The 17,748-nt window shown below is 42.2% G+C and overlaps 1 protein-coding gene across 2 annotated transcripts in view; it reads left to right on the top strand.

The window, feature by feature from the left end:
- Positions 1 to 17,748, top strand: part of GAREM1 (GRB2 associated regulator of MAPK1 subtype 1) — a 106,417-nt gene that overhangs the window by 24,901 nt on the left and 63,768 nt on the right. Inside the window, exon 2 of one of the 2 annotated variants that reach the window (XM_055705488.1) lies at positions 2,567 to 2,707. In XM_055705488.1, coding sequence (XP_055561463.1) covers positions 2,567 to 2,707 — 141 coding nt within the window. Of the gene's footprint in view, positions 1 to 2,566; positions 2,708 to 17,748 lie in introns of those variants that run through there. The other variant, XM_055705489.1, reaches the window with a different exon arrangement.

Raw genomic sequence — 17,748 nt, forward strand, 5'->3', positions numbered from 1 at the left:
TTTCCCTGCAGTCCTGGATGTAGAATCCAGCCTTCCTTTAGGTAACGTTCCAAAATTATACCTATGGATTGTAAGGCAGAGAAAAAGCATACCAGAGATGCTTTGTATTTTCTTCAAAATTTCTTTGCTACTGTCAGTGAAATTAGTAGAATACCAGTTCTTCCCTTAGGTGCCATTGGTGTTAGTTTGTTGTGGGATGGAATAATTACTTGTTGCCATGGATTATAGGAAGCATGAAAGTAAGTCTCTGAACTGAAACACAAGTTTCAAATAACACCATATATTACTATTGTGGTTTTCCCCAAAATTGTAAACCTCTGTTGCAGCAAGCTGAGGATAATTTTCATATGTATTAGGAGTTTCCTTGTGAGCAGAAAACATGAGGTCCTAGAGGTCGGATGATTTGGTAGAAATTAGTGGATACATGATTCCTCCAGCGAATATATCTGAATTTCCTTCAAAATATGGATGGGACCAAAGAGTTCTCCAGCACTGCATTGTGGTTTTGCCACTTTTCCAGGGGCTTTCCGAGGTCCCTTATCCCAGTGTGCTGTGGGTGGAGGGGTAGTGCTTCCCAGGGAGCAGGAACTGCTGTTAAGCAGCCTGTCTGGCTGGCTGGGCTGCCAAGGGATGTGGTCCAAGAAGCACTTGGAAGCTAGTTCTTGGAATGTCCTGCTTACCTAGAAGCTACTTACTGTGCCGTGCAAAGGAAGGAAACCTGGAAATGGTGCCTTCATAGGAGCAAAAATAACTGGTATTAAGGAGCTCTGTATACCTTTTGATATTTTATATTTTTCTGTTCCCCCTCTACACCCCTATAACAACAGTTTGCCCACAGTTATATTTGCCCCAAATGTGAAAAACAGGAACTTTTTAAAGGTTTAACGGGCTGTGGGACAGCAGACCCAGGGAAGTCCATCACCTGCACTCCCTGCGTCAGAGCAGGTCTCACACCTGTTTAGCCAAATCCAAGTTTCTGGAGGAAACAAGCAGAATCCTGGGGCCAGACAGTGTCAGAGCAGATGGTCATAATGGTCTCTTCTGATTTAAAGTCTTAACAATTCTCACACACACCAGTTGCTGTGTTGTGAATTGTGTAGGAGGGTGCTCTCTGATAGAATGGGAGCATGAAATCAGGCAGGAATGGGGTGTGTAGTAGCCATTGCCTACACAGTGGAAAAGATTGTCTGGTGTGGGCAAAGGGAAAAAAAACAAAACCAAAAACCTCCATGGGAAGTATCTCTCCACTGCAGAGACTGAATGGGGGAAACGTCTGCTGCTTCAGGCTGAGGGAAGTCTCATTCTTCCACTGACTTTTACGGATACTGGAGGACAGTGAAGGGAATGCAGTTTGTTGTAGTAGCTGAAGGGGATGGGTTTTGTCCAACTTGATTCCGGGGCTAAACTGCTTGCTTTATTTTTTACTGTAACTGCAGGGGGCTGGTTGGAGAGAAGGAAAATGAAATTTAAAACTTCATTATTCTTGGCCCATGTTTAGTATCTACTAAGTGTTCCTGAAAGTTCACGTGGCTGTTTTAAACACGCCTTGAGAAAGGCTGTTTTCTGTGTGTTTAATGCAGACACGTACTGAGCAGGACTGCAGGTATGTAAGAGCAGTCTGCCGTGATATGCTGTGCTCTATGAAGATTGTTCGTATATCATGCTTGAGATGTATAGCTGACACTTGGAGTACTCTGTCTAGTGTGGCTCTTTCAATTGCTGGAAAGCCAGGCAAAGCACTCCAGTCCTGATCAGGCACTGCAGCTGGTGGAGGAGGGGAAAGTAATCGGCAGAAATGCAGAGGATTTGGTAGGGACAGGGCTAAAAAGGAGAGCTGGATTTCTGGCTGTGTTTGTGATGGATTTGACAGACACCAGAGTACAAGAGAGGGAATTACAAAGATGAGCTGGACATTATCTGTGGGGGCTTCTGGTTGAATGTATCTCTGAGAGGACTTTAGTGTGTGTTAAACTTGTATTTTTTTTTCTGCCTCATTAAGTGGCAGGATTAAGGTTACAGGCATAGGAATGGCTAATTAAGCAGTGCCTTGCAAAGGGATAGAATGACAAAGCTGAAATCTCTGTATCTGCAAGTGTGTGATATTCAATTACTTCATAGTGATAAGCAAGATTTGGCTTCAGGTGGCTGTAGGGTGGTGTGACAGTGATCTTTCAACATATGGAAATGTACTTTTTTTATCATCTATTTAAAAACTAAAAGAGCTCTCAAGTATTCATATCAAATGAGATAGGCAGACATAGAGATATGAAAAGTCTGCTTATGCAGAAAGCTGAAAAAGGAGCCCCAGAGCTACTGGTAAATAATCTGGATTACATCTCTGTGGTATTGTATTTATGCACAGAGTTGTTTTGCTTTATGTTTGTTTTCTGTAAGGTAAAGTGCTTATGTTGCAAAGATAAACACTGTGTAGAATTGGATTTTTAAATCTCCAAACATCTGAAAAAAAAAATAGCAATAAGAATAATATGCTTGTTGTGAAGTTTTCCTAATTCGTGATGCAATCTGTGAAGTAGTTTTTTAAAAAAACCCTACTTCTGTTTTGCAGGAGAAACTGTAGAAGGCCTTCGAGAGAGCGATTATCTTCTGATTCATTCATGTCGGCAGTGGACAACAATTACAGCTCACAGTCTGGAGGAGGGTCACTACGTCATAGGGCCAAAGATAGAAATCCCTGTACATTATGCAGGTAAAGCTATTGTTGACCTGAAATTCAAATTCAAAGAGAATGAATTGCCTACCACTTACACTGATCGCTTTGTTTGACAAGAGGGAAGCTAAGTCTCTGATGCCAGTGTCTGTGACTTAACTTTTTAGTAATGTTAGACACATCTATTCAGTAGCCCTGGGAGTAAGTCAGTATTGGCCTGGGTGGCACATTGACAGAACACATAGCTATGTAGAAGAATTGGTTTCAGTCTGAGTATAATGAACTGCCAGTGCTTCTCATCTGTGAATGTGGTGACAAAAGTGTGAAAGTTTGAAAATTCCTTGACATGTTCGATCAAAGGTGGAATGGGTTTTACACTTCATTGCGTACTCAGGCTGAAGGGGATTTTTGAATATTTCCATGTTAAAAGCCAGGGACCCTTCATTGTAATAGTGTGGTTTTACACTAATGCTTCTCAGTACTTCCTTGTCACCGTCTGCCTTTTTGGGTGATGCATAATACTGTTCCAAGCAGATATGATGCAACTAATCCATATTTATTTTACAATTTCAAATTACTTTCCTAGGAAATTATTTTTAATAACTGTTTCCTACTGCTCAATGTCCTTATTCACAGGCTGAATGGAACAATACTAAATGAGTGGGAAGTGCTTATCTTACTGCAGTAAATACAGAAAATTGAAGAAGCTGGAAAGTGTGAGCAGGGCAAGCCATGGCTACAAAGCAAAGATGTGGGCATTGTGTTTTACTTGGTCTTCTGTAGCCAGTTGTCAATTAAGTAATCTACTTGGCTCTCTTAAGGTCTCTTTTAAGATGCTGGTGCAATGAGGGTGTGCTAAGTTGTACAAGAGCTGACTGAAATGTTTTATTTCAATCACACCAGTGCTGCAACTGCAGTGATGCATCCTATTTCAGTGATGAAACTTACACCAGTTGCCTTCTTATGTACTGTTTCTCCTTGGAGTTCACTCTGGGAAGGTTAATTTTTTTAACGGGCATTTAAAAGCTTTGGTCTGATGGCATACAGTGTCATAATATACATGGCTTTAAAATTCTCCGAATGTAACTTTTTTTAATCTTTTTTTTTTTTTTTGTCTTTTTGCACCTCCTGGCTGCTGCATAAGCTTCAGTGCTGTGGTCAGATAAACACTTCACTTCCTTCAAGCAGATGCATTTTAAAATCCGCACTGTGATTCCTGGAAGAAGGAGAACAGAAAAAAAAATGGTTATTGGCATGAAGTAAGGCTGGATCTTAATAGGTTTACTAAAGCTTTGGTTTTAATTTTTAAAGCAATTAACCAAGATCTGCTAAGTGGGTTTCCTGACTCTTCATACTTCCATTCATTCATAGTGTAAATTTACATAGATACCAGCAGAATCAAAATCTGTCCCCCAAGATACTGCAAAAATATCTTCCTTGTTTATGTTAATGCAGGAAAAGAGTGTGCATTTAGTTGGCAGAATACGATTTGCTGTCAGACAGTCTCCAGAAAGTTCCCTGCTATAAACCCTTCGTTAATGAGATGAAAATACATCAAAGTTCAGAAACTGCCGTGTAGTGAGGGCACTTAATAAATATGTGATGGGCTTTGATGCTGCTGAAGAAACTTCACAAAAATGGTCAGTGCTAACTTGGGGTACCAGAGCATGTCTGATGGTCTTGCCTACGAGAAAGGAGAGACAAGTCTAAACATGTGAAGGTTTAGTTAGCAAAGTACTGCAGTCTGGTGCTTGGGTGCTAACATCTAAGTGCATTTAGAGACATCTTCCATACCCTAAAAATCAACTTATGATGCTGTGGATTACCATGCATAAGCTAACACTGAATGACCTCTCAGGGCTGCATTGTGCAGCGCCTTGCGTTTATTGCTTCCTGGCATCCAGAACCCCACACTACAGAGGTGAATGTAGCTGCCTAAGAAGACTTGCTGGGCTGGGCACTGATCTGGCACAGTTAAGCTGCTAGCTCTGGAGCTAGCCATGCCGTCTGCTCTGCAGTGAGCTCTGGGAGGTGGGAGTGCTTCAGAACCATTACCTTTCTGAGGAGGATGTGCTGCTACCAAAAGGTTAGTGCCGTCAGGTGGTGATTGCTGTGGGAGCTGGCTGGCATAGCCCTTCGTTTGCATGTGGGAACTTTCCATCGTTGCAGAAAACACAGCTAGAACAGTCAGCAGAATGTTTATATGAGACTCAGTCATTAGTTTTTGGGTTTAGAGGAGGGATTTTATATCCTTGTAGGCAAATGTTTGCAAAATGTATTGCTGTATAAATTTTGGATTATAGGACTGACTTTTTGCATGCTTTAACTTTAAACTTCTGTCAGGTTAGATGCACTGCCTACCAGAATGACCCTTAAAGATGGAACATAAGTGTTCATTAAAATTACTTTCTAGGTTTATTTTGGCTTTAATGGAATAACTGGGTTTTTTTAACCCTAGCAGACTTTTAGTGTAGCAAATTGCAGCATGATTTTGGCTGCAACAGTTGAGCGGGAAAGGAAGTTGAAACTGATGTTATTCTCCTGAGATTATGGGTTTAAGTACCACAAAGTCATCACTCACATATATAAATATGAGTATAAAGTAAATCTTATTTTGCTACTTGCTAAATTGGGTTTTGATCCTCTTATTAAACCTAAATACAATAAAGCCTTATTAAAGAAGGAAAATGTTGTATTTTACATTTAAGTGAAATCTCATTAAACAGATTCTGAGTTCTGCAGTCCTGCTGATGGTCTTTTCCCTGCTGGGAAACTGCTACCCTGGTTGTTTCTGTTGGGGGTGGCTGACATGGTTAATTTTTGCTGCTGCTGTCAAAGAACAGTCATATATGACAGCTGTTAGTCTAACCATTCCCTCTTGAATACTCTTTACAGTCTGCTTCTCTTTAAAGTTAAGGTTAATGTAGCATCGAGTTCAATTTTCGTGTAATTAAAACCAAATGGCTAATGTGTTTCTGGCTTCTAAAACAAAAGAGGTCTTCAAGTGCATATAGAATGGAAAGGAGATCAGAATTACTGTCCTGATAGTCCCTTGTCTTGGTGTGAAAGGGTGGACTTTACAAGAGTCCAAGGTAAACCATCACAACAGAAGGACGTTGCCTTGGTGTCCTTTGCTTTCCTCAGGTACGTAATTCACACTTGGATACTTGCAGGATGGTCTTACTAGCTTTCTGTCTGAACTAGTTTTATATTGTTCCTGGATATCCTTAATACTAAATTTCTGCTCTAAAAGAGAGTCCAAAAGCAACTCTAAAAGAAGTATCATCCATACCCTCCAGCTGATGTCAAGTGTTACTGCTAGTTTTGGCATAGGCAGCACTGTAGTCTTGACTTTGATAAATGTCTCCCTTAGTAGCCTCTGGAAACTACTGGTTTGTGATCTGAATTTGGATGATACAGGCCGTGTTGGTATCTTGCAGAATTAGACTTCACTGTGCTGATGCTGCTTATCAAGTGGAACACCTCTCATTCCTTTGCAGAGCTACCAGCACAGGAAGGTGCATCCCAGGGGTCTGATGGCCATGTCTCAAGCATATTCTGTGATGGCTAAAAGGCACTGAAGACATCATCCAGGGTTTGAACGCTGTTGCCCTTGGGTGTTGTCTGACCCTTTATGTGTTACCTTCCATATATATTCTATATAGCTCAAAACTATCAGAAGTGGTTTTGAGGATTCATCAGCTCAAGCCACAGGGGTCTTCTGCTCTGACTCTAAATGGCCCAGATTCAACCTGGTGTAAATGCTTGTGCTCTGTGGCCATGGTTCCTTATGTATGTGGATTACTGATGTGACAGTTAATGGAGTTGGATATGGTTGCTTAAAACCTGCTGTGCAGGAAGAGCAGCACAGAGGGCCGTGGAGTAAGCCACATGCCCGTGCGCACCCCCACCTACACAGCGTAGCCCTTTCTTTCAAAGGCCATGCTAGTGTTGGTGAGTGCATGCAGTGAAAAGAAAAAGTACTTTGGGATGGGTTGGCAGCATCTAGGTTACTGTGCCCCAAATACTCACTCCTACATTTAATCAAATCATAACAGAACCTTTACTGTTGTTTTTTAGGGCCTTATCTCTGTTGTTGCAACTGATGGTTCATTTGCTCTCCTGCCCATTTGAGGCTTTTTCTGTTCTTAGAGCAAAGCTGTTCCTCTTGAGATTATGTTAAAAAAAAAAATATATTTAAAGATCCAACCTCTTTTTCTTTAAGTTTTTACTCATCTTTGCCCAAAGTTTGGAGGGAATACCTCTTGTGTCACTGCTGCCATCTGTGTGCACATAGGCGGCAACTAAAGAAGAAAATACTTTTATGAAGACATTAGAAAGTAACTCCCTGTTCCAGGGTGTGCCACACTAACACATCCGGGGTGTTGGGAATACCCTTCCCATGAACTCACACCTCCCTGCCAGGCAGTGAAGGTATGCAAGTGCTAGTACGGAGTGATCGCTGGTGCCCAGTCCAGTTGCTTACCTGAGTGTGCTGATAGCTTTCTTAATGTCCTTTACATTTCCTCATGTAAAACCTTGTCATGCGTGCCTTCCCCAGGTGGGGTGCCGGGTGGGAATGAGTCAGAAGTCCCTTCTCTGGTGGCAGAAGTGGTGTACAACAAACATCCTACCGAAACTTGTTTCTACTGGTTTGATTTGTTAATGATGGAGTGGTGCCTGATGGGCCTGTTCCTCACTGCGTCACGCTAATGTGGAGGAAGATGGTCTCTGCAGGCCTTCTCAAGAGTGAACTTGCCTTCACAGTGGCGGAGTAGGAGAGCTCCCTGAGATTTTGTGATTTGCAGCTGCAGAAGTCCAAAGGCATGACACAGCTTTGCAGTCCCAGCAGGTGTACTGCTGCCCACTCTGGGTTTGTCAGACCTTGGACATTGAGGAAGGACAGCACTGAAGTATGGTGCGAGTTAGGCATCTCCTAGTTGTCTTGAGGTGATGACAGCAGCTGCTGTTGCTCAGCACCCACCCTGAACCTGATGTATCCAAGGTCTGGAAGAGCCTGGATTTTTAATTTGGTGATACTGAGCACTTAGATGTTTATAGTACGTTGGGTCTTCTCTAAGTATGCTGTACAGCTCCTTTGTGGCCCTGGAGAGAAGAGTAAACATTAGACTGGCAAATGTCTTTTGCTTGACGCCTTTATGGTGTCTGCTGCCAACTTGTGTCACTTTGGGGACAGAGCAGGTGCTTCCTTGTCTTATGTTCAGTTTGGACTCCTCGCTCCCTCAAGTGCAACTTCATGCTGTCTGCTGATCAAGGAAGGTGGTGTCGGATAAAGAGCTCTTTGTCTGGGGCTTTGCCTCCCTGGGAACAGCGGGTGGTGTCAGGGAGAGCTACGCCTGTTCTTCTCTGTAAGTGGAGCAGTACAGCTCTGGCAGGGTAATTTTAAAGTTCAAAGAGGTGGGTGAGATCTAAGACAGGGAGGGACACTGCTCTGGAGTAGGCAACTCTACTTAGGTGAGTCCTTTCCAGCCAACAGGTACACCACTCCCTGATATGAAATGCGTTTTGCATTTTAATTGGTGTTTTGCTTTGAATTTAACCTGGCATCCAGCTACCACAAAGCTCTCCTGGGGCTTTTGTGCTGTGCAACTGAATATAAGGCGGAGAGAACAGCCTGAACAGTGCTTCCGAGAGAGGCAGGCTGCCATGTGTCTATGGGCTGGTCAATAATTAATGAATGTATGTCCTCAGAAGAAAACCCAGGAAAAAAAAAAAAACAATCCACCCACATGTTTAACCCCCTGGAACACAAGTTTTGTTTTGGTTTGTTGTTTTTGATTCCAAAAAATCTTGAAAAAGCTTGTATGATCTGAAAAGCAGTTGGAGGTTTGAAAGCTTTTTCACAGGTACTGCTAATAAAAGCATTGCCACTAGCTTATAGTCTTTGTGCTTTTAAAAGATAAATATGACTCCTGTAGCTCTGAATACTTGACTGTGATGTTTCCTGACAATTGCAACCCTTTACTCCTCATAAACAAATAGAAGAAAGGCATTTTGTTTTTTGTGCAGAAGTTTGATTGCAGAGTAGATGCTGGGTATCGTAGGGTGAGATACCTAGGTGTTTGTTTTAGTGAGCAGATTGTGCCTCTTCAGCTGTCTGAGATTAATGTCTGAAACACTTCTAATTGTCCATATAGCATATTCTGTGCTTTTCTGACAGAGAAATGATTATGCCTTAAAATATATTTATCTACTTATTTTTTATTTAATTGCTGCCTCCTTTTTCGCTATCAAAGACTGAGTTTTTCTATTCTAGGCAATCATGGCTTTGTAGTCTGGAAACTTCATGTTCCTGGGTTTTTCAAACCTGCCACCTTGAAATAACAGATGAACTATTCTTCTATGCATGAGCAAATATCTATATTCTTAAATTATTTCATTTTCCCCCAGAGAGTTACCTTCAACAAGGTCAGTTTCTATCAGACTTCCCTATGGTTCTGTCTGTTATTCCACTTTTCTGTGCCTGTTTAAATTTTGGCAAATGCCTCACCACTGATCTACAGTGCAATATCAAATCACAGGATCAAAATGCAGGCACTTGAAGTTGCTGGCAGAAATCACATATTTCTTTTGCACCCGTGTATGTGCATGTTCTTCCTGTTCTTTCATCCCTCCCCCTTTAGCCAGTCTGGTGAAGTAGCAGCTTTTTGCCTAAATTTAATGAAATGGTCCCCTTTTTGCCTGACCATCTGTACTGGTGGCCTTCTACTTTGCACTTAGTTTTATAACTGTTAAGATGGCTCCCTGGTTTTTGTTTGCTTGCTTACTTGAGTTTTGATTGAGGCACTTGTCCTGAGACCCAGGAGTTTGTTCTGAGTATATACAGTACTTGCTCTCTAGTGTTGTGCACTGTCATCTTCCCAGAATGCAAGCTATTGGGTCAGAAATACCTTCTCAGTGTAGGGAGATGGTTCATATTTAGCTTCTAGTGAAACAATGGTGTACAGTTCTTCATCAGGTTGCACTGTGGAGTGTCTTTCACTCTCAACTTTGTCTCTCTGGAGTCAGCCAGACTTTTTGCAGTGTCTGGTTTCCTTGAAGTTACCCTCCTCATAAATGTGAGTTAGCAGGCTGTGAGACTGCTTTTCTCTTTGTATATATACAGCTTCATGTCTATGAGAGATTTCTACAGTTGCCTATAGAATTTGTAGAATTTGCTTGATGTTCAATTTGGTGACTGGATATATCAAAATTTGTATTTAGCCCTCTGGTGAAACCCCATTCAACTCTATTTTAGTTCCCATCCACCTTCTAGTTTTGCTGCCTGGCCCATCTGAAATGTCTGAAACTGCTGTAGAGGCTGCTGCTCTTTCATGCAATAAGAACGGTTGAGTTAGTTCACAGGGTAGTATTACTCCCAGTAACTGAGAAAGAGTCTGATTATGTCCCAGAAGTTCATGGAAAGAAAATACCTGCATTTTCTCTCTTGCTTTCCAACCTGGAATAAGTGTTTGTCGTTTATAGACACCCAGTTGTACTACAAAATTTGTTTGGTTTCATGGGATTTGCTTGGTGCCTTAAAGGAAACAAAAGCTTGTGAAGATAGTGCTATTTTTCAATACTAGCTCGTGAGTATAATCTTACTCCTGTTTAAAAAAAAACTAAGTCTTGCCTCAGCATTGAACTTTGTGTTTTGTTTGCAAGAAGGGAAAAGGAGTAGGAGGAGAGAGGGAAAACTTGCAGCCTTTACAGCTTATGATGTGAAGTATCACATTCCTCTCAGACTTGCAGTTCTTGGCTGTTACTTTAAGTCTGCAAACTTGCGACTTGCTGAAATTCAGCTGTGACCTCATAAGCATTCACTGTAAGGTGGATTTTTTGTTTTGTTTGCTTGTTTCAGATCTCTGTGGGCAGCAAAGAAGCTGATCAGAGTTGCATCAGTTAAGAAAGAACTCTAGAGGCTTGTACAAAAGAAATGAACTTGGGAGGATGACTTTTTGAAAGATTGCAGTTGAGGGAAAGGTAGGATAGCAGCCAGGAAACTGCTTCCCAGAAGGCTGGGTGATGGACTAATCACACAGGATTTGCTTGGCATTGCTTGAATTGCTTTGCCTTAGCTCTTGGCTGGTATAGTGGAGCGCTGGGCTGATTTGCACGATGCTAGAAAGATTTAAGCACTTGGGAGAAGGGTCTTAAAAGCTGCCTAACTTAACCACTAGGAAGCTGAGAGGAAAAGGCTGATCCCTGCTGGGAATTTGAGGTGTTTTTAGAGCTTCACTCAAGGTTCCGGTCTGATCCCACGATTCTGACCACTTGAGGCTGCCCTAAGTACCAGCTACAATGAAACCGGGAATGTGGTTCCTGACTTCCCAAGAGGAAGCAGTTCTCCTCTTTCACGAGGTGTAACTTAAGGATTTAAAAGGGAGGAGATGCATGAATGCAACAGGCAGCCCTGCTGGTAAGCTCATGCCAGCGAGGTTGGGGTAGGGGTGAGCTGCCTGTTCCTAGACAGTGAACAAGGCACAAATTGTGAAGCTGCTTCACTCTTTCCTACCCTGAAGTAGATGTTCAGGCATGTAGAAAACCATACAGTTAAAAAGCTTCAAAGGGAGTTAGAAGCTCAAAGAGGGTCTGTTAGCCTGTAATTGTAAGTCTGGAACTTCACAGGTTTCCCAAAAGTAGGAGTTTTACAGAGTTAATGCTACCCATCTGGCCTCGAAGTTGACCCTTGACGGGAGAAGAGAATAAAGAGAAGGCAGTTGTAAAGGACATGGTTACTGTTTAATCATTCAAAAAATATGTGCTTTCCCTTCTGTGCAAACCTTGAGGAACACTCTTTATAAGATCTGTTTGAGCTGAAAGGGGGTGCGTTTTGAGTTGATAGTTTATATGGATAATGATGCCTTTTGTTAACCTGTTGCTTGGTGCTGGTGTGTGGTTTGTGTTTTTGTATGAACAGAGGCAGGTGCAGAAGAAAGCAAGCATACGTCACTGCTGTGATATCTTTACAGAGAATAATGCAGTCACCAGTGCAACTACCCCATGACTCTTACCTGGATTGTAATGCATGCTAGTAGCAGATGCTTTTGCAGAGAAGTACAAACCTTATATGCTTAGCTGATTTGCATATAGTTTACTGCATTTTTATTTTTTTTAACTTCATTGAGCTGCCTCTTCTGCCTTTTGGTTTCACTTTGTTTCAAGTTCATCCCCTCTTCTTCCTTTGTTGATATTCTGACTTGTTACATGGCCTAAATCTGCGTGGGAATTTGGGAGGGAAGAAATTGCCATGAGCTTCCTATGATCAGTCTAAGAAACTTCTTTTAAACTGACTGTCCTTTTTGCTTCTTGGGGCTGGAGGGGAAACTGTTACAACTGAGCTAACATGGCAAAGAAGCAAGGCAAAAATGATGAACGTGTTTCCCTTCTGTAAATACAGAACCCAGGCAGGAATGTAGAACAGGGTTTTTGATAGGTCATGTGTGTTTGAGGAGGGAGCTGCGGAGAAATATGTCGCACAGGATGATGTCATGTTGTGAATTTTTGGATGCCCAAACAGATTTATTTTTTTTTTCCTGGAGCCAGTGTTTGCTGCTCAAAACAACTGATAGGAAGTGCGATAGAAATTCTTCAGTCAGCATCCTCCCCATGGAAACCAGCACACTTCATGTCTGGGAACGAGGGCTGGTCACGTCAGTGCTGCCTATTAAAGCAACTGACATCACGGGTGTCTTAAGCTTTGACTGAACTACTGTGCCAATTGGTGCCAATAGGAAAATAAAACCATGCTATTTAAGCCATGTGTAACTCTGTTTATATGGAGAATGTAATTTGTGTGTTTAATTTAGCCTGTGATCCAAGACAGTAATTCTGCTGTGTCAGGGAAGGGCACTTCTGTGCGCTTTGAAACTTCGAGGAGTGGAAAAACTGGCTTTTTTTCTGTCGTGAACTGTTTTGTAGAGATTTTCTGTTCTCAGTTGGCAAAGATTAACTTGTGTTATGTGTGTGTGGGAAGCTATTAACACTAATAGCAAAGGTGACCATTATTAACTGGATAGGAGGAACATGAGTGTTTAACTTTTCATTCTGAAGGACCTAAGCATTAGAGGGAAACTGAAGCCTGTACTTATTTCCCTCACAGCTTTATGTACAGGCGTGAAGCTCCATTTCTCCACTCATACCCTTTAGTGCAGCTGAGACTCAACTTTTCTTTTGAACCAGAGTGCACAGTTTGATCCCAAAGACGGGCAGAGCAGCAAAGAAGGAAATGCATCATACATGCGTGCACTGTGCAGGAGCTTTCATGAGTGTCCTCAAACTAGGAACGCCTGGCTGGGGAGCCACCTGTCACAATCTACAACACTGACAAATGCTACTGTCATCTTGGATGGTTGATAGCCTATGTAGAGTAAGAAAGTTTTAAATCTAAATGCTAAGAAGGTTCTGTTTTTCAGGGCAGTGACCTTCACAGCACACTCTTTCAGTATTTGTCACCAGTTCAACCTTTTCTGGTTCATCTCGCCTGAATTCTGTATTGCGGTAGGCTGGGAATAGCCAGCCAAGGCTGGCTGGCTGCGTTTGGCTTTGAAATAATTCGAGCTGGCTGCGTCTGCTCCTTGTTGCCTAGTTTTGCAGTGCTTACCTGATCCCTCTTTTTTGGTGTGCATAGGGACAAGTTCATCATGTGAAAGGTCCTATTTTTGTCACGATGGCTGCATGCTTGCACAAAAAAAGTAGAGGGATGTTCAATTAGGATGTATGGTCACATCTGAAGGTTTCTGCAGGTCTTCACCAAAATAATGGGAAGTACATTTGTTGTCTTCTGCCAGAAGAACAGGTTTGGCTTGTGTTTTGGGTTTTTTGGTGTTTTTTCCTTTTTTAAATAATTAATACTGTTTTGAATGTAGGCAAGTGTGAGATGTGTATCTGTGGAGGATAAAGAGTGTTCAGCAGGAAGTACTGATGGGGGAAAGCTTTCTGATTAAATGCTGCGTGGGCCCCTGTTTCCAAACAATAAAGACTGTGTAGGCCAAGTGGGACTACTGTGAAGCTTGATGGGAAAAGTGAAACCTTAGTGACATAGAGGGACAGGGTGGCTTGCGTAATCCAGTTCTTTGGCTACTGTGTCCCTGCTAGATTAATTACTAGGGTTCAAAGTATATGTGGGGAATTAAGACATTTGTTACACACATGGCTTCACCAAAAAAAAGAAGAAGAAAAACAAAGTAATGCTGTGGTTTAAGATTCGTGGGTCTGAGCTGAGAGGTTCTTAACCAGTGCAACTTGGAAACCTGGAATGAGCTTCTGGGAAGGCTGTGGCCCTTAGAGTTATTATAGGGGAACGGCTACAGCATATCTTGGGGTGCTCTATGAGAAATAGTCTTAAGCAGAAACGAGATTGCAGTGTGATTGTAAATCAGCTTTAGCCTTTTCTAGACATTGTTGGGATGTCAGATGGGAGAGATGGTCATTACTTGTTAACTGCTCACGGTATCTACTTTTTCCTGTGAAGTGCTTTCGGATCCTTCAGGAGGACAGTTGCTATCAAAACATAATGTGAATTTAGACAAACTTCCTAACTAAAACTAATGGAGAACCTGAGTCTGGCTTCAGACTGGTGGTGTCTTAAAACAGTATGTAAATAGAAGAGAGACTGACAGATCTAGTATGCCCGTGATCCTATCTGAAAAACTTCTTTGTCTAACTCTAAGAAAGAGGCTGAGAGATGCACTTGAAATCTTAAGGGGTTGGGGTTTTTTTGTTGGTTGTTTTCCTTCTTGTCAATTTGATTCCTGCTGACTGACCACTACCCCATTGTGGCATGCCTGCGGGTTACCTGTGTTTATCTACTGATGTGCTAGTACCCACACTGCTGAGGATACACAGCACAGACCCAAAGGTCTGCCAGAGCTGTTCTAGATAGGTGGTTGGGAGCAGATGTGCTTGTGCTGCCTTCCCAAGCTGGGAGCACCATGCACAGACTTCTCCATAGCAGACAAGCTTGGCTGATCTTGTCAGTTTGTAGTCATCCTGCTGGGTGTGGGGATGAGCAGGAGAGATGTTACGGCAGCAATAGGGAGGGAGAGGAACAAGGGGGTGATGGCAGTGGAGGGGGGAAGCAGGAGACAATAGCGGCAGCAGCCCGGGTGGTGATGGAGGGCAGGAGCAGGAAGAGGTGGTGGGACTAGGGCTGCCCTGCAGGAGGTTGGGAAATGCCCAGCATGGCAAAGATGAGGCACTCTGCCAATCCCACTTTGGGATCAGGGCTCTCATTTCTAACCGGTAATTCCCTCTGTGTACCGCATGCTTCTCAGTACTTTGCTTAGGAAAATTTCTGGTACCATTTTAACAAAAAGTTGCTTTACTGATCTGCGTTTCTGGTTAGAACTCTAACAACTAGAATTAGTCTGTCTAGAAGAAAGAGACATATGGCAAGCAAATGGCCCTTTTTAATGAGCCTCCCACTCAGCAGTTGGCTGCTCACTCAGTTTGTGTGTGGTACAGTCTTAGAGCAGCATCTCACTGCCAGGGAAAAAAACCCACCTCCTGCAACCTTTTGGTGGGTTTTCTTTCAGGGAGGGGCAGTGAGGGACAGCACGACACAGATTAAGTATTATAAAAAGACAAAGCCTCATGTTAGCTTCTTCAACAATTTGTTACCCAAACTATAAGAAGATGTTCCAGAACCTAGTTTAGAAAGCTGGAAAGCACCCAGTTCTTTACCTTTCAATGGTGGTTGGGTACCATATGTACCCTTTTACAGCATGTGGGTTTTTTTAATGATAAATAAAATCAGTAACATAATGCCTAACTTCTGAAAGTCACAGTGGTCTAAAAGGCTGCAATAAGTGATTGCAGCTGGTCTATAAAATCCTATTTAAATTAATTTCATTAAATACTTGATGGAAAATACTGTATTTGGTTGCCAGTAGTGGGTCTGGAGGATTGATGGGACCATTGTTCTTAAACTGTAGGTGCCACCAGTATGGGAGCATAATATTTATGATGACCAGTCTCTGCTGTTAGTAACAGCCATGTGACTGACCTAAGAGAAATCCATTGCCGAGGTGTAGCAGTGTAAGGAATCATGCAAGTAAAACCATATTTATTTATGTCCAGATTCCTCCATTCAGCTTTATGACTTCAGATGAACTTGTAGCAAGGTCAGGCTGTCCTTCAACGCTTAACCTTGCCTGCTGAAGAATATTCTGTGCTAAGGCAATGACTTTTAGTATTGGATCTGTGGTTGATGTTCATTCTCATACTGGAGTTAGTTTGTGTATAGCAAATGGAAGATGCTTTGCTCTCAGTCATCCTGCTACTGACTCCCTCTGAAGCTCTGCCATGTCTGATGTGCAGTAGTGCCACTTTTCCTTCTTGCTGTGATTTCTAACACCTCTCCTGGCTGCTCAGTGATTTGAAATTGCAAAGTACTTTGCCACCCTCTGTGTGCAGTTGGGGCTGCCCAGCTCTCGGCTAAACAGAGAGGGTTGCTTGTGCAGACTTTGGCTTTGAGCACTGTGTCTGCATGGTAGTTTGATTGGATCCTTTGTCACTGTAAGAAAGAGGCTGGTTAAGTATTTCTCCAAGAAAAAAAAGAGAGATGTGGTTCAAATCTGTTTCAGCGGGACTGCCTGCAAGAAGAGTGGGAGGTACTGGAGTTCACTGGGGTGGTTGCAGCAGCAGAGTGCACCTAATGCTTCACCTGGTACTATTTACTCTCTTTAGTTGCCGTGAATAACATTCTTGTTCCTCTTTCAGAAGAGGAAGGGAAGCTATTAGCAGCAATGGCTGTGCACATCCAGCTCTTTTGATAAGATATGAACTAGTAATTGCAACTTAAAATAACTTCTCTCAGCCCATGATGTTAGCTGCGCAGTTGTTATCTAAGCAGCCTGGAAACAGAGCTGTGCCGCTAGCCTCAGACACTGCTAGGTCTAGTGTCTGACAGACTGGTTTGAAATCTGGGGATGAGATTTTCAGCTGGCCAACACAGTCTGGGTGGTTTTTTTGTAGACTTAATCTGCAGTCTCTCAGGCTTTCTTCCAACTGTGTGTGTCTAGCAGGGACTCTTGAGAACTTCTCCCTCCCCAGACCGTGTCTGGACACACGCCAGCGGAGCACGTATGTACAAACCTTCTCTATGTCAAAATGCTGGTGAACAATTATAGCAGTACGATATGGAGGGGAGGAGGGGGAAGGCATTTGACTCTCTGTACTTGCCAAGTCATATTATCATAGCAAGGTGTGAGTAATAGCCGCTCGCACGCGCGCTCACTCTCTCTCTATATATATATGTATATATACACACACACACAGAGAGAAATGCCAGACCTCACTTCAATTTGATTTCCAAGGTATCCGTATGCCAGAAAGCAGACTACTTCCAGATACCTTTTCTTTATGTGTGAGTAGTAAAAACCATTCAGTATGAGTGGGCTGAACTTTTTTGGGGGGAGAAATGCGAATATATTTTAAGGAATTTTTGCTCTGATGGACAAGTAACTAAAAAAAGCAATGCAGCAAAATAGTCTACATTATTTTGCTAATGTGACTGAGCTAAACTGTGTTGTTTACTGTTGGGATGCATGTAGGGGGATTGATCTATTATTTTTTAAAAATCTAGGTTTTCTATTTTAAAGCTTAAAGGGAGTGTATAGTTTTATAGCATGGTGAATTAAATAGGATCTATCAGGAGTAGGTAGGTCCTGCTGACTGTATAGTAAGCAGCAGAAAGTTTTTGCAGTGATTGATGCCTTCCTATCTGGGAATAAACTGGTATCTAGTTTATTTCTGTTGTCTTACATTAATCTGAAAAAGGGTAGGGTAAATTTAATGCAACTCAAAAGCAGGCTTTTGAATCTTCTGTATCTCTGGTTACTCAAAAAATAGCCAAAAGAATTCTTTCATATGAAGTTTTCAACAAAACTATAATGCTTTAGACATGGAGATAAATGAAATACTGAAATACATTAATGTCACAAATTACAAGAACACAAAATGAAGTTAAATAGTGTGCTTGAGGGAGATGGGCAAAGAAGTCTGGGATGCTGTGAAATTCCTGTATGACAAATTGCCACAGCTTGTATACATCTGAGTGGATGTTCAAGGAAGCTGGT

This window comes from Falco cherrug, chromosome 3 (genome assembly GCF_023634085.1).
Source record: "Falco cherrug isolate bFalChe1 chromosome 3, bFalChe1.pri, whole genome shotgun sequence".
NCBI lineage: Eukaryota > Metazoa > Chordata > Aves > Falconiformes > Falconidae > Falco > Falco cherrug.